This window comes from Apodemus sylvaticus, chromosome 10 (genome assembly GCF_947179515.1).
Source record: "Apodemus sylvaticus chromosome 10, mApoSyl1.1, whole genome shotgun sequence".
Taxonomy (NCBI): domain Eukaryota; kingdom Metazoa; phylum Chordata; class Mammalia; order Rodentia; family Muridae; genus Apodemus; species Apodemus sylvaticus.
The window spans coordinates 70,570,000-70,589,730 of NC_067481.1; the positions used below are offsets into that span (position 1 = coordinate 70,570,000).

The following is a 19,731-nucleotide window of genomic DNA, read 5'->3' on the forward strand; positions in this document are numbered from 1 at the left end:
CCACATTTAAATTTTGAAGACTCAATAAACTGTTTTTCCAAAATGGCCATGCCATTTCACATTCCCAGCAGGATCTATGGAATTCCAATTTCTCCATATCCTCACCAATATTGTTATTGCCTGTTTTATTGTGGCTCTCTTACTGGGTGTGAATAAGTATATTATTGTACCTTTGACTGGCATTTACTCAGTGCATGAGTATAGTGAACATCATTTCACCTGCTATTGGGCACTGGAGGATAATTGAGCCATTTTAAAAACCAGGATAGCATAATAATAGATTTATATTCAGGAAGAGACATATTTGATAAGCATAGCTATTGAAACAAGGTAGAACACACAGTAGCAAAGAAGTAGCATTAATGCAAGACAGAACATACTTCAGTTGCAAAGTATTGTGTGAGAGACGGGGCACACCTGTAGACGTTGCATTATGGAGTAGACGTTCTAATTGAAGGACAAGGACAGGTATCCAGGAGGAATGAGAAAGAAGAGAATAGAGAAAGCATGTGGAAGACTTTCTTTTGAATTGAAATTTGGGTGAAATTTAACTAGATCTCCAGGCCATAGGATGCTCCAGTTGCCTACTGGGTAAAATTCAATGCAATGCCCCATTTTTCTGTCCACCATTTTTAGTAGCCTTCAAAAGTGATCTGATATAGCTAGTTTTTTAGTAAAAAAGGCTTCTTGAGACCCAGTCTCTCCATTCAGTTGCTACTCTTTTTTTCTTTTCTGCTATTTCCCCCTCAGTCTTGCACTTTGCTTCCGCTCCTTCAGCTGCAGCTTCTTGGTCTTCAGCATCTCTTCATGCTTGGTGAGCCAGCGGCACGAGGTTCTAGTCTTCTTCAGTCTTGGGTCCAGAGGCTTGTCTTTCTTGCCCTTGTAGAATTTCCTGAGGTTTCCTTTTTGAGTTGGGTTAATGACAGTGAGGACACAGACACTGGATTTGCAGATTTGTATTAGGAAGCTTGGATGTGGTGCAACCTGTTACCTTGGCAATGCCAAGCTGGGACAGCTTCACCTTCAGATCATCCAGTTGTTTCAACAGCTCCTCCTTCTTGCCCCAAAGGTCCCAAGCCTTATTATTATTGGTCATGGCTGAGTATAGGGTTGGGTTCTATACATAATTATGAATTGCTCCCCACTTCCAAAGCTCTAACCTAGTCCAATTTGGCTTGACTCTCATTGGTCTATTAAAATTGTTCTCACTATTCTTTTTGAAATTAATGAAATTTTTGAGCAGTTTTAAATTCACACCAAAGATGAACAGAAATGCTGAGTTCTCAGACAGTCCTGTACACCCCTCCCCACTGTTACCATCCTATATTTGGTATTGTGTTTGTCATCATCAATGAATCTACACTCATATCAGTAGCATCTAAAAATCTGCAATTAACTTGGGGTTCACTCAATGTTGTATATATGCTGTAGTTTTGGATAAATGTTTAGTATGTATCCACCATGTACTATCATAAAGGAGAGCTTCTTTGCCCTAACAAATATCCTCGATACTCCACTTCCTCATCCCTTTCTCCTTCCAGTTCCTAGAAACCCGTAGGTTTTGTTCATTTTTATTATCTGCACAGTTTTGCCTTTTCTAGAATATCATGGAGTTAGAATCATATAAACCTGTTCAGATAAGATTTTTTTCCACATGGCTTGACAACCCCGTTGCTTTACAATTATTATTAGTGTGCTCTTGTGTGTGAGGACAGGCACCCCTGCACCATGGCATGCCTGAGAAGGAGAGGACAGTGTTGGGAACCGCTTCTCTCCTACCACAGGTGCTGGGGATCAGACTCACATTATCAGGCTTGTACAACGAGAGCCCTTGCCTGCTGCTCGTCTGCCCACTCACTGCTTGTTCACACCATTTGGAGACTCTACAGTCTGTTTATGCTCATCCACTGAGAAAGCGGCTTGGTCACTGGCAAGTTCTGGAGATGATGGACCAAGCTGCTATGAACATCCACATGCACTCCACAGTTTGTGTGGACTGAAGATTTCCCTTCATTGGGTAAACACTAAGATGATTGCTGTGTCATAGGTAAATGCATGCTCAGTTCTGCTAAAAGAAATGCACAAACTTGTCTTCCAGCATGGCTGTGTCATTTGCATCCTCCCAGCAATGGCCAAGTGCTCCTGTGACTACACATCTGCAGCAGAATTTGGCATTGTCAATGTAGATGCAAGATATTCTACAGTGTGTTTTACTTACAATTTTCTATAAGTGCATGGTGGTGAGCAACTTTTAACATACTTCCTACCATCTGCAAACCTTTTTAAGTGAAATATCAACTCAGATCTTTTGTTTATTACTTCATCTTCATATATGAGCTTTAGAAGATCTCTGTGTTTTTGGATTATCATAATATGTACTGTTTAGAAATGTGAGGCTTGCCTCCTCTTTCTTTCTTCTTTTTCTTTTTAAAGATCTATTTACTTTATGTAAATGAGTACACTGTCCCTGTCTTCAGACACACCAGAAGAAGGCATCAGATCCCAATACAGATGGTTTTGAGTCACCATGTGGTTGCCAGGAATTGAACTCATGACCTCTGGAAGAGCAGTCAGTGCTCTTAACCACTGAGCAGCCATCTCTCCAGCCTGTCTCCTCTTTCTTAACATTGGCACACACACATGCACACACATTTTTGAGACAGTGTTTCTCAATGAACCAGGAACTCATTGATTCAGGTAGACTACATGATTAGCATGACCTCCCCTCTAACCCCCAGACCTCTGCCCACAGATCCTCCTGATTCTGCCTTCTTAGTACTGGGATTACAGGAATACGCTCCTGCGCCTAGCTTTTACATGCATTCTAAGGATTAAAATGGAATCATCTCTCCAGCCCCTCCAATAACATCATTACCAATGAGCTGCTCAGGACAAGGCTTCTCTTTTTCAACACTGGTCACTCCATAGTCTATGTCAATTTGTCAACTGTACAGGCAAAATTATCTTCAATCCACACACATCTCTCCATCTCTCCTATAAAGCACTTTAATCAAAGCCAACACAAAGCCCCCCCCCCAAATGATTAGGATTTCTCACTGACAGGTTTCCTGGCTAACATGTCTGCCTTTTCCCAATTTAGTCCCTAAACTATACAAAAGAAAGAAAGGGGACTTTCAGTCAAGAAAGACCTGCCATAAACGACTAAAAATGGTGAAAATGGAAGCCTGTTTTCTCAGCTATAAGATAGATATCATCAAACAAGCAAGCAGACAAACAAAACAACTATCTGACTGGATGATATCTATATTTTAAAAAATCCAATACAATTAATGAAAGGCTTTCAACCGCCAAAGCCCTTCCCAGAGTTTCAGATTCCAAGTCTAATTCCCTACAGTCCTCAGCATGAAATGCTGCTCTGGTTACATACAGCTCTGTGCCTTAATAAATAATGTACACATATATACCTAGTCATGAAAAGGAATCCAGAAAAATGTAAAATACATTTTCATTCTCTTTTATTAAACTTACATAAAGTATATATTCATGAATGGTCTGTGTAGGTTTTTCACAAACTTGAATAAATCTTATGTTCCAAAATGCTTTTCCCATTGCCCAAAATGCACAGAAAATATTTTCTATATGTGTTAATTAAAATCACACCTTTTATCAGTGCAATTATTTGTACAGTTATCCTGCTTCAATACTTGCCTTTCTCTTTGTTTTTTCAGCTGTTGGAGAGCCAGTTTTCTTAGTAAATACAACCTCAGAAGCTGCATTTTCTACAAATGAAAACACAGTTTCATTCTAGTTAACCAGCCCTTAACTATAAGTACAGAAGACAGAGAATTCAAAATCAAAATAGAAGCCAAACCAAGCCCCTGGCTTTAATGACTTTACCCTTTTTACAGTAGGAAAAACTTTGTGTTGAATAATCTAACTCGCCTCAGTTAGATTCTGTCGAACAGGGCTGGAGGGCCCATGCTTGGTTGACAGCACCCACATGGTGGCTCACAACCATCTGTAACTGCAGTTCCAGGAGTTCCCACGGCAACTATGGGCACTGCACATGTATGGTACATATATTTACATACAGTCAAAACATGCATACCCATAAAATAAAAGCCCATCTCAGAGCTCTATGTTTCACAGAAGTAAATACATGGTTACTTATGAGTTAGCAGGGATGTGTGTAGGTGAGTGAAGTTCTTTATCTCTCCTCCCCTGTGTTTAAACACTCCCTTTCTACTGCAACTTTCCTCTGGGTATTTAGTAATTTACTTGCTAATGAAATGAGGTTTCTATATTGCCCAAACTTGAGTTCCTAGGTATAAGCCATTCTCCTGCCTCAGCCTCCTGAGTAGCAATCATTTCAGGTACCTGCCACTATTCCTAGATCTATCGGCATCGAAAACAAATTCAGGCATGGCCTGTATCATTTAAACTTTTTCTGCACTCCATATTTCCCACTTCTGCCCCACCTCTTACCTGAGGCTGTGTTTCTTCCAAGGGTTCCTTTAGCTGCCTAGCCCACTGGACAATAGGTAGGGAGATGACTAAGGAGGATAACACCACATGCAAAGAGCTGGAAGAATGTTGGTCTCTGGCTTTAAATACTCAGTGGCTCCTAAGTGCCTGCATTGTACACACACCTAGCTTTTAATGATTGGCATATTAGCTTGTTACTCAGATCACCCTGATCCTTTCCAAAATTCCCCTATGAAACTGGCACATGTTCCAGCTTTTTAGTGACATTTGCATAACTAATTAAGAAACATTGAAAAAAGGAGGAATACAAAAGCATATAGAATTCCAGAATCACTACTCTGACCAACCATCATGTTTTTAAAATAATATTTTCCATCACAAAGTAAAACTTTTGATTTGAGAAGACCCAGGTACAACCAGGATTGGCTTTTGTACCATGAGCACTTTCCTATGAATGTCCCCTGCACTGTCCCCACCCCCATTTGTGTTTTTTAGTGCTCAGTATAAATTAGTACCACTAATTATTACCTGATGCTAAATTTGAAGTATACTTTGGTTCTGGAGAAATATGTTGGGCCGCTAATGTCATCCCTCTGTAATAAGAACAAATTAGTGATATTTTCTAATCTTTTAGTAACTTTCAATTATTCTCAAATTATACTAAAAGATGTACAATTCATTATTTTGTAGGGGAAATAGAGCTGATTAGAAAAATGTGTCATGTTTATAGTAACAATTAACAATAACCTGCACTTGCATGTTTATCAGTGTGACACGAAAACCATGATGTTTAGAATGATACAGACTGGAGTCTAAGTCAGATCTGCTACTCACATTTTAGAGGCCTGGAGAAAGCTATCCAACTTGTCCTGAGTCTTACTTGCCTTATTTATGCTAAAGAGATATCAAACCTGCTACCCAAGAATCTGGTGTGATATTTTTGATCTGAGTCATGTTTTTGGAGATGAATATCTTTCTTTGGAACATCCACAAATAAGATTGTGTTTCATTCAAACTGAACACATAGGAGAGGATGGCCTAGTATAATAATGTATAAGGATCCAAAGGATTCAGTGTTTGAACAAGATGATCTGAGCAAGATGGAAGATTTCCTTGAAGATGAGAGTTGATGGCCAGATGTGAGAGCAGACTCTTCTAGATTCTGGTACTAGTTAATTGAAAATTTGGCTCAGTAAAGAACAAACTGTTTTCTCTCATTTCCCTTTAAGCTCAGATGTCCAAATAGACCTGCCTTGCTTCTGACTGAAGCTTCATGTAAACTTCTTCTTATGAATGCATCTCAGGTATTCTCTGAATAAACAGTGATTTTTAGATGATAAAGAGTCCACTGTGTTAGCACAACTCCAGACTTCCACTATTAAGCATTAATCTTCCCCTCTGGCCCGCTCAAACGCAGTGCTACGGGAAGAGCAGCTCTGCCTGGTTCCTTCTCTAGCTCCTGTTACCCTTGACCAGCACAACACACACATCCTTGTCTGATGCTGGTTTTCTCTGGCATTGGATCAATATGATCTGGAAGTAGAGTTTTTCCATTTTGTAAGTGGTAATTTTCTTATGTTTTCTAAACGTATTCATTAACAGTTAAATTATTTTAAAATTTTTGCAATCTGCGTTAGTCATGTTGAAAATCTTTTATTCATTTATTTACATCACAAATGCTACCCCACCTCCCAGTTCTTCACCCCACCCCATCACAGGGTCCCTCCCTCTATTCCTCTCCCCTTGAGTGGCTCTCAATACCTTTGGAACAAAATAAAAATTCTAACCTTGAGGCCTTTCATAGTTCAGATTGTGGCTCTTGACCTTAGATCCTGCCTCTCACAAACACTCACTTCAGCTCACATGACCTGAACTGACTGCTTCCTCCATCATTATCAAGAGATATTGGCATCACTTAATAATAACTATCTCTACAATAATTCCTCTAAAACAGAGTTCTGAGTATTTTTAAATAATTACATAAATGATCCTATTTAATGTTAATGTTCCTAGATCCTATTTATTGTTAATGCTCTTAGGGGCCAACAGAGGTCAGTCTGTTCTTAAACTTACAAAACTACAAATAAAACTAAGTAACCAGGGCACATTTATGGAGACTTTCAGTGTTATACTGAACAGTGTATATGGTTAGAATCAAACGGACCAGGGTTTAAAATCAGCTTTGCTACTTTTGGGCAGTTCACAATGAAAACAGATTATTTTTCCTTTCAGATTACCAAAGATATAAGAAATTAGAAGTCTAATTCAATTTAGTTAGATGTATAATTGTTTACAATCCATAAGTGTTTAATATTTTCCCTATAATGCCAATTTTATTTAATATGAATTTAGACAGAGAAAAGGGATCTTTCTATCTGTTACATTAAGAGAGAAATCATCTTGCCAATTGTGCATCAGTTCTGTAGACTTACAAAAAGCCAGACTAAGATGGAACCAAAGATTGGAAGAACGAGCTTGAAATGACTACAACCAGCTCACTAAGGTGGATATCCAAAGCTGTCTATTAATAGCCAACATGAATTAATAAAGGCCTGACTGACAAATCTCCACAAAATGAAGCCTGATTCAATTTTGACAAAATAACTTCAGTAAGATAAAAATACACCTGTTGGGGCTGGAGAGATGGCTCAGCGGCTAAGAGCACTGACTGCTCTTACAAAGGTCCTGAGTTCAAATCCCAGCAACCACATGGTGGCTCACAACCATCCGTAATGAGACCTGAAACCCTCTTCTGGTGTGTCTGAAGACAGCTACAGTGTACTTGCATATAATAATTAATAAATATTTTTTTAAAAAATGCACCCGCTGATTTTTATAAAACCTTATTTAACATATATGCTATTAACCCAAGCTGTGGAGTCAGCCACAACCATGTTCTCTCTCATTGCGTCTCTGGATTCACCAACAAATCCTGTTTATTCTACTTTCAAATACCCTAGAAGCTCAGTTTATTACCCAGAGCCCTCCTCGGCTGGTCCTTGTGTAAAGTGCTCGCTGCTCCACATGCTCAAATGATGTCTTTGTAATGGCGGCCTCCCCACCACACTGTTTAAGGGAGCAGGCCTCAGTCAAACACCCCAGAGCCCATCTTGCTTTCTTTTCCTCAGTATCCTTCTTTACAGCACAGCATGCAGCAACATATTTACCCGTCTAATGTCTGCCTCTCCACAAAATAGTACAGACTTGCTGTGGGCAGCGTTTTTTGTGTTTAATTGATTTTACTCCTTCCTGTATGTATTCCAGCAATCAGAACACTCCTGGAACAGAGTAAGTGCTCAGCAAACACGGAATGAATGAAGTTCATCTGACTTTGTGGAATGGCAGTCATCACTATTACAGAACTCTTACAATAAGGGGTTTTGAAAAGCACAACATCAAATGTTTTAGTTCTTACAATTTTCTATGGCATCTCTCATAGTTTTCTGAAGAGGAATCTATCAAAGGGGAAAAAAATCAATCCATTAGACATAGAAATAATTCAAAGGTGTCCCTGAGGATAAAATTATCCTGGATAAAAATAAATATTTCTCTTCAACATACATAGTGGCTGAACTTCCGATTTTGTTTGACTGTTTTATAGTGTTTTTTGCATATGTCTCTTAAATCAGACAGAGGTATTTTGAAAATACCAAATTAAAACACAAACAAAAGTATTATAAAATGTTATAAGATACATAAATATTTAGACAGGTTTTTATAATCTGGCTGTCTTTCACAACTATTATCTTGAGAATTTTACAATAATTATGTCAACTAAACATACCAATTTATTTTTCCCCATCTTACATATGAGAAAACAATGGCTGGTTGGTTATAAAACCCACCAACTGCCTTCTTATGTATTTAGCAGAATCAATGGGGTTCAGGCACAGGAAGAAAGACTATCTCAAAAACTAGGGGGAGCCAGTGAGGTAAGTTCAACAGCTTGCCAAGCACGCACCAGGCCCTAGGTTCAATCTGTAACCCTGCAAACAAAACAGAAATAACAAAAACCACTGAGTGGAGAAGCCTCAGTCAGTAAGGACTTGCCAATTACGCATAAAGACCTGAGTTTGACCCCCCCACGACTCATGTTGTGGAAATAGAGAACCAACTCCCAAGAGTTGTCCTCTGATCTTTACAAGTATGTCTTGCCACACATATATGTAGGTGCTCAGATCTATACGTTAAATGACTATAATTTTAAAAATCAGGGGATGGCAAGGTGGTTCACTGGGTAAAGGTGCTTGCTGCCAAGAGTGGCAATGTGAATTTGATCCCCAGGTCTCATCCAAGTTGTTCTCTGAACTCTGTATTTGCACTATGGCACATGCAAATGCTCCTACATCATGCAAACACACATACAGACACATAATAAATAAAATGTAAACAATAAAATAAAGTCCATAGGTGCTAAAACTATTGTCATTATTATTTGAAGCCAAAACCAATCTCAGCTTATAGGTTTAGCTTAAAAATCATTTAGGAGAGGAGAGAACCTTACTTTCGTTTTCCAACACACATGAGGGATTTTCCAAATGAGAGAAAAAAAAATGAATGTAAAAACTCACTCAACACTGCAGAGAGGTTTGCAAACTGTGGCGCTTTCTCTATAGCTACTGCTTTACTGGTGTCTAGAAGAGTAGAATTCTTGTAGAGCATGCAATCTTCTAACTTGGGATGCTCCCAATCTAAAAAGCAAAATACATCATGGTATACACACACATGCACACGTGTGTGTGTGTGTGTGTGTGTGTGTGTGTGTGTGTGTGTGACTGAGGGCCCTATCCATTCCAGACTATGGTAATTGAAGGTCTAGAATAACAGAACACAAGGACAAGTCACAATGGTATCAGGCTAATAATAGTCTAAAACCTAGTCTGATCCTCTGTCCTTCCTCGTCTTCCATTTAGGTTTTTGCTCCACAGAGGTCACTGAGAGGCAGGACAGCAGCACATACATAACTGTCTCTCTCTCTCTCTCTCTCTCTCTCTCTCTCTCTCTCTCTCTCTCTCTCTCTCTCTCTTCATTTGTTGTACTCCTCTCTGTTCTTTAAGCCTCAGGTCAGTGAGCAACAGTCACACTGCTATTACCTGGAATCAGTTCTAAGCTTTCTATTGACCTCAGCTACGAAAGAATGGTGCTATTGTTGTTACATCCTTGTCTGTACCTTTCTCACTGTCCACACATAACATACCATCAGGTACTCTTTTTATGTTTGGTGTGATGGTCTGTACATGCTCGGCCCAGGAAGTAGCACTATTAGAAAGTGTGGCCCTGTTGGAGTGGGTGTAACACTGTGGGTGTGGGCTTAAGTCCCTCATCCTAGCTGCCTGGAAGGCAGTATTCTGCTAGCAGCCTTCAGATGAAGATGTTGCAGCTCCTCCTGCACCAGGCCTGCCTGGTTGCCACCATATTCCTGCCTTGATAATAATGGACTGAACCTCTGAACCTGTAAGCCAGCCCCAATTAAATGTTGTCCTTATAAGAGTTGCCTTGGTTATGATGTCTGCTTACAGCAGTAAAACCCTAACTAAGACATTTGGAGACCATGGATTGAACCTAGGGCCTCATACATGCTAAGCAAACATTCTACCACTATGATCTATCTCTAGACATACTCAATGTAGACATCATAGTGATAAAATACTCTGGAATACTGTGGCAATCTTTTGACTTTCCTGAATCATGTTTCCTTCTTTCCCCTCTTTAGTTTTTTATATGTTTTACTATTTAATCTTTTTTTGGGGGGGGGGAATTTTGGATTTTGGTTTTTCTGAGACAGGGTTTCTCTGTATAGCCCTGGCTGTCCTGGAACTCACTCTGTAGACCAGGATGGCCTTGAACTCGGAAATCTGCCTGCCTCTGCCTCCCAGAGTGCTGGGATTACAGGTGTGCGCCACCACTGCACAGTTTACTATTTAATCTTAAACATGGCAGGATCAGAGTCCCCTATGAGAACCCAGGAGAGGCTCCTGGTGAAGCTGTGGCCCAGCTGCAGTAGAGAACCCCCCATTTTGGAGATGCCAGCGCTGTGGGGTGCCAAGGATAGCAGCAGGTATAAGAAGGAGCTGGCCTGAGATGTGTGTTTTGTAGGTCCTTTGGGGCCCAGAGGATTGTGAGTCAATCCCGGTTATCAAGTACTTAATATTTTTCACTGCTGAATTTTGACTTTGCTTTAATTTTATTTTGATTGTACCCTGATTTTTCCCTCTTGGAGTTAGAAAGTATGTAACTTTTTTTCTTATAGAAGCCCACAGTTAAGACTTACAAGTTTTAGAGAGACTTTGAAATTTTAGAGTAACTGGATATCTTAAAGAGTCTGTTGATATTTTAGAGAAACTCTGAACTTTTGAAAGAGACTTTGAATGTTGTAGATACACTGAATTTTCATATTTTTGTTTTTGGCATGGGGTCTCTCAGTGTAGCCCTGGCTATCCTGGAACTCACTAAGTAGACCAGGCAGGCCCTAAATTCACAAAGCTGCTTGCCTCTGCCTCCTGAGCACTATGATTAAAGGCAGCTCCAAGTTCAGTGAGATACTCTGTCTCAAAAGATAAGGTAGAAAGTGACTGAGAAAAAACAATCTACATGCACATGTGCCTACACAAAAACATACAATTGTGTTTTTTATTTCTGGGAAGAATGGAATTAGAATTTTGATTGGTGTTGCATTGAATCTTCATACTGCTTTAGACAGGATGGACATTTTTACAATATTAATTCTTCCAGGCCATAGGCATGAGAGATCTTTCCTTCTGGTGTCTTCCTTAGTTTCTTTTTTCAATGTATAAACATTTTCATGATAAAGGTCTTTTGCTTTGTTGGTTAGACTTATTGCAAGGCATTTTTTTTTTTTTTGAAGAGGGACATTGTACGTGGGATTGCTTCTTGGATTTCTTTCTGAGTATGTTTGTCTTTGGTATAGAGAGAGGTTACTGGGGTGTTTTTAATGTTAATTTGTATCTTGCTACTTTATTCAAAATGTTTATCAGCTCTAAGAATTTTCTAGCAGAATCTTTAGGGTTTTTTTAACCTATGGAATCATATCATATGGATAACTAGATTTCTTCCTTCCATAGTCATAGCCCACTTATTTTCCTATCTCATCTTACTTCTCTAAGACTTCAAGTCATATACTGAATAAGAGTGAAGATAGTGGACAACTTGTCATGTCCTTGATTTCAGTGGAAATCTAAGTTTTTTTCCTTCCATTGAACACAGCTATAGGTTTGTTGTATGTACCCTCTATTATGTGGAATGGTTAGATTGGGTAGCTCTGCTCCAGATCTGAAGATGACCTAGGACAGCTCTGTGTAGTTTTCAAGTTACCTACAGTTGGTTTTATTTTGACCTATCATTCTTGGGTCCCAGAGCAGTAACAAAAGTTAATAAGGATATATATTTTCATGAGTATAAAAAAGCACAAGAGGGTAAGTCCAGGCCAGTTAAGAACATTTTCAGGCTTTTCTTATGTTTGTTCACTGATGTAATTTTTAAATGGCAGATATGGTAATTAGCTGTATAGCCAAAGAACAGAAAACTAGCACAGCAAAATGAGTCACTTAGATCAAAAATGAAACATCACAATATCCCTGTTATTAGCAGATCCTAAAGTTATCTAATCCATAATTCCTCTGATTGAAAATATCCCAAAAGATAAGTCTTCAGAGAATCCCAGCACTCAGATTGTTGAGACAGGGGAACTCAAGTTCAGTTACGCCTGGCCTGAACTATATGGCTAGGTCCTATCTTCAAAGAGGCTCCCTTTGAGTAAAAAAGGAGAAGTCACCATATCTGCCATTTAAAAATTACAACAATATGTGTGTGCATGTGTGTATTCATATGTGAGTGTGCACACACGTTCAGTGAGTACACGTGTGCACATGTATATAACTCTACAAATGACTAGTCTCACTGTGACCTGTTCACACTTACAAGTGTGCTGTCTTCATGCTTCCCACCCTCCTTCTATCTTTTTTGTCCTTCCCTCTCTCCCTCCTCCACTAGGCCTCCCCTGCCCTAGATTCTCCCCTTCTACTGTCAAGTAATTTTTCTGTTTCATTTCAATATATGAAAGAAAATATATAATACTTGTGTTTATGTGTCTGGCTTAGAGTTCATGCTTTCTTCTTTCCAATGTGTGTGCATGTGTGTCTTTATAAGTTAGATTTTTTTTTTTAGAAACAACTTTCTGTTGTTGCAGGAAGTTGTAGAGAAAAGCCTATGTTGTCTTCCATCATCGTCCAAATGCTCTATTTATAATAAATGTAAATAGCTGTGAAGAAATTTCAAGCATGGACATGGCCTACTTAACACCTGTTATATACTGAAAAGTAGAAAAACTACATGAAGTAAAGGAAAACAAATAGAAGTGGACCAAGACAGCATGTATGTTTAGAGAACAAATACACTTCACTATGTGTGAATATATTCACTGAAGGCTTTATAGACAAAGCAACAGTGTTACAGTAGAGCCACTAAAGGAGGAAATTGTATTCTCACCCAAACAGTCTTCTCCTCTGAACAGTTCTGGTGATGGGAAGCTACTTCCACTCTCCTCAGTGCTCTTTGTATACGACTCTGTGTGTGAACAACTCAGGAGACAACTGAGACCATCATGCTGCACAGTTGGTCCTATAAAACAAGATGAAACAGAAAAAGGTTGACTTGACTAGAGAACAGAACTGAAATCCCAATAATGCATGTCTGTACATGCAGTTATGTACTAAGAATGTAACATTGACTTCACATGTGGTTGGAGACTCATAATATTGTCTATAATTTTGATTTGGATCTTAGACAAACAAATGCTTTGATATTGATAAACACTCTATAAACCTTCCTGACAGCTTCTCTACGTTTGACTTTTATGGACTACTCCTTATTCATTTCAGCTGTAATCTAGCTCAAAAACTCAATTCTACATATATGCAATTCATTAGCTAAGAAGAAAAAAGGATGAATCTAGCTATTCCACCTAAAAAAGTGACAGACTAAAATAAGACAGAATGAAAAACGCAACAGAAGACTGAACAGACATCCCAGAAATAGACTCACAAATATGTGCACAACTGATTTTTATGAAGACATGTAAGTAATTTAATGAAGAAAGGCTTGTCTTTTAAACAAGCATTAGAATCACTCCTAATGCATATGTAAATCCAAAACAAAATTTGGGTGTGTGCTTTGTGGTAAAATACTTGTCTCATTTGTATAAAGCCCTGGATTTGTATAAAGCCCTATCACAACCACCCTTCATTCCCCAAAACAAAACACCTAAGAAAACAAAACAAAAATTGAGTTGAAGAGATGGTTCAGCAGTTAAGAACACTTGTTTTTCTTGCAGAGAGCCTGGATTTGGTTCTTAGCAACTGTATAGCAACTTACAAATGTCTGTAACTCCATTTCTAGGGATCTAAGACTTTCCCCTAACCTCTTTGGGCACTAAGCACACATGCAGTATTATATACATACATGTAGACACACACATAGAAATAATTTATAAAAGCATAACACTTATACCATACTCTATGAAGCTAACTCTAAGATAGGCATGTTGGTGTAAGCTTCGTTGACTAGTTCTAGCTACTCAGAAGGCTGAGGCAGGGAAACCTATCTGGTCTATAGAATTAATTTAATGCCATCCTGGGCAACTTAGTAAGACAATTCCTTAAAATAAAAAGTATAAAAGAGATCTGGGGAAGAGAATGCAAAGACAACATTATAAATGGAAGAGTTAAACATATGGAAATCAGAGCTGTTAAAGGGCCAGATACATATCTTTGCCCGAACTGAGGCTACAAAGAAAGTTAATCCTTAGAGAAACTCAAACTGCTCTGCCAGGAACAAGAGATGAATTTAGTACTATTACACACACACACACACACACACACACACACACACACACTTGGTGTTAGACAAGTGCTAATTGAGACCTTGGACTTTGAAAATGCAAATATTGCGTGCAAAATGGCTATTATTAGGCCATTAAAGGCAAGGGTAGCACCTACAGAAGAGTGGCTCAAGGAGATGACCAATATTGGTTCTAGTGTGTATAATGCCAGGATAATTGGGCAATCCATAGTTAAAGGTTTCAGATTTCAAAATGCATGATGTATTAACTATGAAAGGTATCATCATTTACAAAGGACCAAACCACTAGAAGTCTCAGATCTCAAAATGCCCAGTGCTTTAATTGTTGGAAGCACAGTCATTTGCAATGAAATTGTGAACTAGGCATCTCTCAGGACAATATATATAAACCAGAAAGAAGGCCTAGGCTTCCATGGATGTGCAGGCAATGTGGCAGGAGTTGCCACTGGACCAATGAATATAGGTCCAAGATAGATATCCAGGGCAGTTTCTTGCCATTGGGAAATAAAGAGATGGTTGAGGTGGGGGCATGGCTAGTTCAAGGCCCTGAAGAAAAAGTATGAGCATTTTGTCTCTTGTCAGCAAGGAAATAACAAGCAGGCAGAAAACCTTTGACTAAGTATTGCAGACCTAATGCATGCTACTGCAGGAGGTACTGCTCTAGACTTGGCCATAGATACTATTCCCAAAAATTCAATGGTATAAAATAATTACTGGGGTTTATGGTCCTTTACCCTCCAACAGTAGGAATGGTCTTGGGAAGGAGCAGTTTGATTTCCCAAGGATTCATTGTACATCCAGGAGTTATAGATGAAGACTTCAAAGGAGAAATTAAAAATGGCTTATGTAAAAAGAAAGATGTAATTTAACACAGGTGATTTGATTGCTCAGCTCTTACTGTTTCCCTTTATCAAAGGCAAAGCAGCTCCAGTGGAAAGATCTGTGGAAGAGCTGGAGAGCATGTGTTCTGGCAAACAGTTGTTAATAATCAAAGGTCAAACTTAAAGTTGCCTTTAAAGTGAATGACACTGAAATAGAAGGTTTGGTAGATACAGGAACTGATGTAATTATCATTCCACAAAAACTTGGAATTCAGAATGGATACTTCAAATGGTTTATATACAGTTTCTTGGAATTGGAAGGTTATTTCAGATAAAACAAAGTGTGCAATGGGTTAAATGTGTGGGGCAAGAAGGTGAAATAGGAAAGTTAAGACCTTATGTGGCTGAAATAGCCATAAATTTATAGGGATGAGACTTATTATAGCAGTGAGAAACTCAGATCAGTACTTCCCCAATACCAGAGACAATCCCTAAAATTAAGGATGACACAGAAGATGCTTCTGTGGAAAGTACTGAAAAATGTCATAAAAATGCATAGTCTGTGCAAGTTGTCCAAAAACACAGACAGAACAGGGATTGAGTTTCCAAATTTATGGAGGGGAGGCACTGCTAAAATTATACCAATGTTCCTACCCTTAAAATGGTTAACTAACAGGACTGTATGAGTAGACCAGCAGCCCTTAACTAAGGAAAAATTACAGGCATTTGAGCAGCATATAGAAGAGAAGCTGGAAGCTCAACATTTAGAAGAGTCTACCAGCCCATGGACTTCCCCTGTATTTATCATAAAAAAGAAATTTGGTAAAAGAAGAATGTTAACATATTTGAGAGCGTTGACTAGAGTAATCCCACCAATGGGTCCGTTACAGCCTTTACCTCCGTTATTACTTAAGGTATGGTCTATGAGAATAATTGATTCTTGAATAATAAAAGACTGGTTTTTTCTTACTGTTAATAATTGATTTAAAAGACTGCTTTTTTACTATCTCCTTACAAGAGGAGCACAAGGAAAAATTTGCTTTCATAGTGCCGAGTTACAATAATGCTCAGCCTATAAAAAGCTGAAAAAACTTCATGTCAATATTTTGTGCGCCAACCACTAGAAGTAATTCATAAGCAATTTCCTCAATCGATTATTTACCATTACATGCATAATATTTTGTTGGCTGATTCTAATGCAGATACCTTAGAGAAAATATTTGGTAAAACAAAAAGAATTTTGCCTTGTTGGAGTTTGGAAATTGCTTCCGAAAAAAATACAAAGAGGAGATTCTATCCACTATCTAGATTAGAAAATAAGTCAACAACAACGACCACATTCAACTATAGAAGATTGAGAGCACAGCAGTTGTGAACTCTTAATGATTTTCAAAAATTAATGGGATATATTAACTGGTTACAGCCTATCATTGGATTAACACTCAAGAGTTATGTAATTTGTTTTAATCATTACAAGGAGATGCAGACTTAGGTAGTCCAAGACAGCTCACAAAGGAAGCAGGAAAAGTTAACTTTAGTAGAAAGGATGCATATGTGAGTTGCACAGATGCCAAGCTGGACTGCATTTTGGTTATTTGCCTTCAACTCATTCTCCTTCTGGGACAATTACAACGCCCCAACATATGTCGCCAGTAAGATGAAGGATTTTTTTGCATATTATAATATCAGGCATATTACAGGTATATCATACAATCCTACAGAACAAGCAGTTGTAGAAAGAGATCTAATCTCACCATAAAGGAAATGCTTATAAAGCAAAAAGGAAGAATGAGGACTCCCTTGGGAATAGAGTAAATAGTGCTCTGTTATCTTTACATTTTCTGAACATTAAAGAGAAAGAAATAATAGCAGCTGAGAGATCCCGTGTTATAGAAAACTGTAGAATTAAATCAACCTATATACTGTATGGATATGGTAACATCAGAATGGAAGTTAGTGACTGTTTTGTATCACAGATTTGTTTATATTTCCACAGGAAATGAAAAGCTGTGGATATTATCAAAACTAATAAAATTCAGAGTTGAGCAAAGGAAGTCTGAAAATCTTGGCCACTGAATCACAAAAGGAAGAGAACCTGACTTGCACTGACTTCCCCTGTGAGCTAAAAAAAAAAAAAAAAAAAAGCCTGGACAAGAAACATCCAGCACCTATGGAGTCCCTGAGAAGTCTGCAGCAAGAGCCATCATAGTGGCAGCTGGCCTCTCCTTCCTGCCCCAGCCTACTGCTGCCACCACAGGAGCTGTCAAAAGAACAAGCCTCAGCCTGCTGCCATCCTGAGGAACTGTCCACAGTGGCAACACCTACTTTCATGCCTCTGCAGGCCACCGTTGTGAAATACCACCATAGGTGTCCGTGATGGCAACATCGCCTCTCCAGCCTCCCACAGCAGCTCCACAGAGATGGCACCTCAGTCAAAGCCACATGAGGCCAGGAAGGTGTTCCCAAGCTCAGGACTTGAAATCCCACCAATCCTCACTCTGGAAACCTCTACCCTGAAATGCTCTGCCCTCCCCCACCCCCAATTCTGAAGAAAACTCTATAAGCTCTGCCCTTTTTCTGTTCAATTCCCAGCTGTCTGCTCCTCTTAGATTCGTCCCTCTTCCCCTTGAATTCTTCCTCTAATGAATCTCCTTTATGAGATTAACTGCGTGTCGTGACTCTCTCAGCGGAAGAAGCAAAGAAGTGAAAAAAGCAAAGAAGGAGCAGGATTGAGACCCTGAGCTCCTCAGCCTAGCTGGGGACACCTTCCCCTGGGAGCTGCAACACACTACTGAGGAGGCTTCCTCTAGGAGTTGTGTGGTTTCTGAACTCCCACACCACAGGACACCTTTCCATCTGAGCAGGAACACTTACATCCTAACCACTGACAGGGCTATAAGCAGGACTTTGGTTTCCTGCAATACAAGGCCATCTACAATGCAGAGCAACAGCAGGCTGATGAGAAGGGCTTTAAGACAGATTATATTGAATACTGCATCCTGCATACCCAAGTTGGTATGCAGAACTGGGGGTGGAGAGTAAGAGACTTCAGTGAGGAACTCTAGAACACAAGGCACTAGAAGGTAAGACAGTCCAGGAGTATAAAAGGTTTAGGAAGCAGAACCCAAGTTTCAGGAAAGGGAAGCATCATTGTTAGGTTCTTAGCTCAGTTGAGGATGTGCTCCTGAGAGATCAAAAGAAAGATCACATCAGATACCTAAGAACCCTGGAAAAGACACTGGAAAGAGTAAGGAAGCAAAGTCACAACAGCAGCATTGCTATAGGGAGTACCCAGGGCAGCTTCAAAACTGTATCATTAGGAGCTAACACAAATGGGGAGAAAGGTCGTGTGATTTATCTTGTGTGCCTGGCCCTTTAAAGGATCCCTAGCTGTCTCTCAACTGGCCCTTTAAGAATTCGTAGCTCGGGGCTGGAGAGATGGCTCAGTGGGTAAGAGCAATGACTGCTCTTTCGAAGGTCATGAGTTCAAATCCTAGCACCCACATGGTGGTTCACAACCATCTGAAAAGAGATCTGATGCCCTCTTCTGGTGTCTGAAGACAGTTACAGTGTACTCACATGTAATAAATAAATCTTAAAAAAAAAAAAAAAAAAAAAAGAATTCGTAGCTGTTAGAACTGTGTGACCCTATGACCTTCGGTGTTGGTCTGGAACAGTATAGGATATAAAAAAGCCAGCAGAGTCTGGGGGGCTAGCAGAGTGAGAAGAGAAGGCAGATGATGCAGAAGATATTGTTAACAGAAGATATTGTTAGGAGACAGTTGAACCAGGAGAAACTAGGCTGAGCAGATAGGCTAGAGCAGTTGTTATAACTTGGAGCTGCTAGAATTGGAAAAACTAGAACTGTTTGAGCAAACTGTTGGGGAACTGAAGGAGGAACAGTTGGCAAGGAGGGCTGGCAGGGAGTTAAGAGCACTGGTTACTGCTCATAAAAAAGATTTTACACCCTCCACCACCACCTACCCAACACACATACACACCTCTACCCCTGAGAACCACATGAGCACCGGGAGCTGACCTGGATGCAAACTAGAGGACACAGTATACTTAGGCAAAGACTGTAGGACACTGGTGGAAACGCAGCCTGTGTTCTGTAGTCGGATAATAGCCAATTGCAAAGGTTATCTTGTCCTCATTCCTGCTTCTCTCCCTTTGTCCACTTCCTCTTTACTTTTTACTTTTTTTAAAACTTTGAGACAGGATCTTACTATGCAGCTCTGGCTGTCCTGGAACTCACTATGTAGACTAGACTAGCCTGATCCTCCTGCCTCCGCCTCCTAAGTGCTAGGATTAAAGGTGGTGGGTTAAATCCACCATGCTTGGCTTCTTTGTACTTTTCATTATTAATATTTTTAACATTAATAATCTTCAGATCACTTGCTTATTTTATCAGTCTCCTAGCTCCTTAGTAAGAATGTAGACAAAGTACTCAACTTCTTTTTATTGCATTTTAATTTGTTAAATCATTCTCTCTGTTATAGTTGTCTGTTCCTCCCCTCAATGACAGTGGAGGATTCTGAAAGCAAGAAAAGACCACCCACAGAGAAGATCCACAGGGTTGAACCCT

The 19,731-nt window shown here is 39.4% G+C and overlaps 1 protein-coding gene across 1 annotated transcript in view; it reads right to left on the bottom strand.

Annotated features, from left to right (window-relative positions):
• Window positions 1–19,731, bottom strand: part of Meikin (meiotic kinetochore factor) — a 48,656-nt gene that overhangs the window by 22,682 nt on the left and 6,243 nt on the right. The window contains exons 5-9 of the mRNA XM_052197696.1: window positions 12,952–13,083; window positions 9,018–9,137; window positions 7,862–7,901; window positions 4,975–5,039; window positions 3,670–3,746 (exon numbers count right to left, since the gene is read on the bottom strand). Coding sequence (XP_052053656.1) covers window positions 3,670–3,746; window positions 4,975–5,039; window positions 7,862–7,901; window positions 9,018–9,137; window positions 12,952–13,083 — 434 coding nt within the window. The remainder of the gene's footprint in view (window positions 1–3,669; window positions 3,747–4,974; window positions 5,040–7,861; window positions 7,902–9,017; window positions 9,138–12,951; window positions 13,084–19,731) is intronic.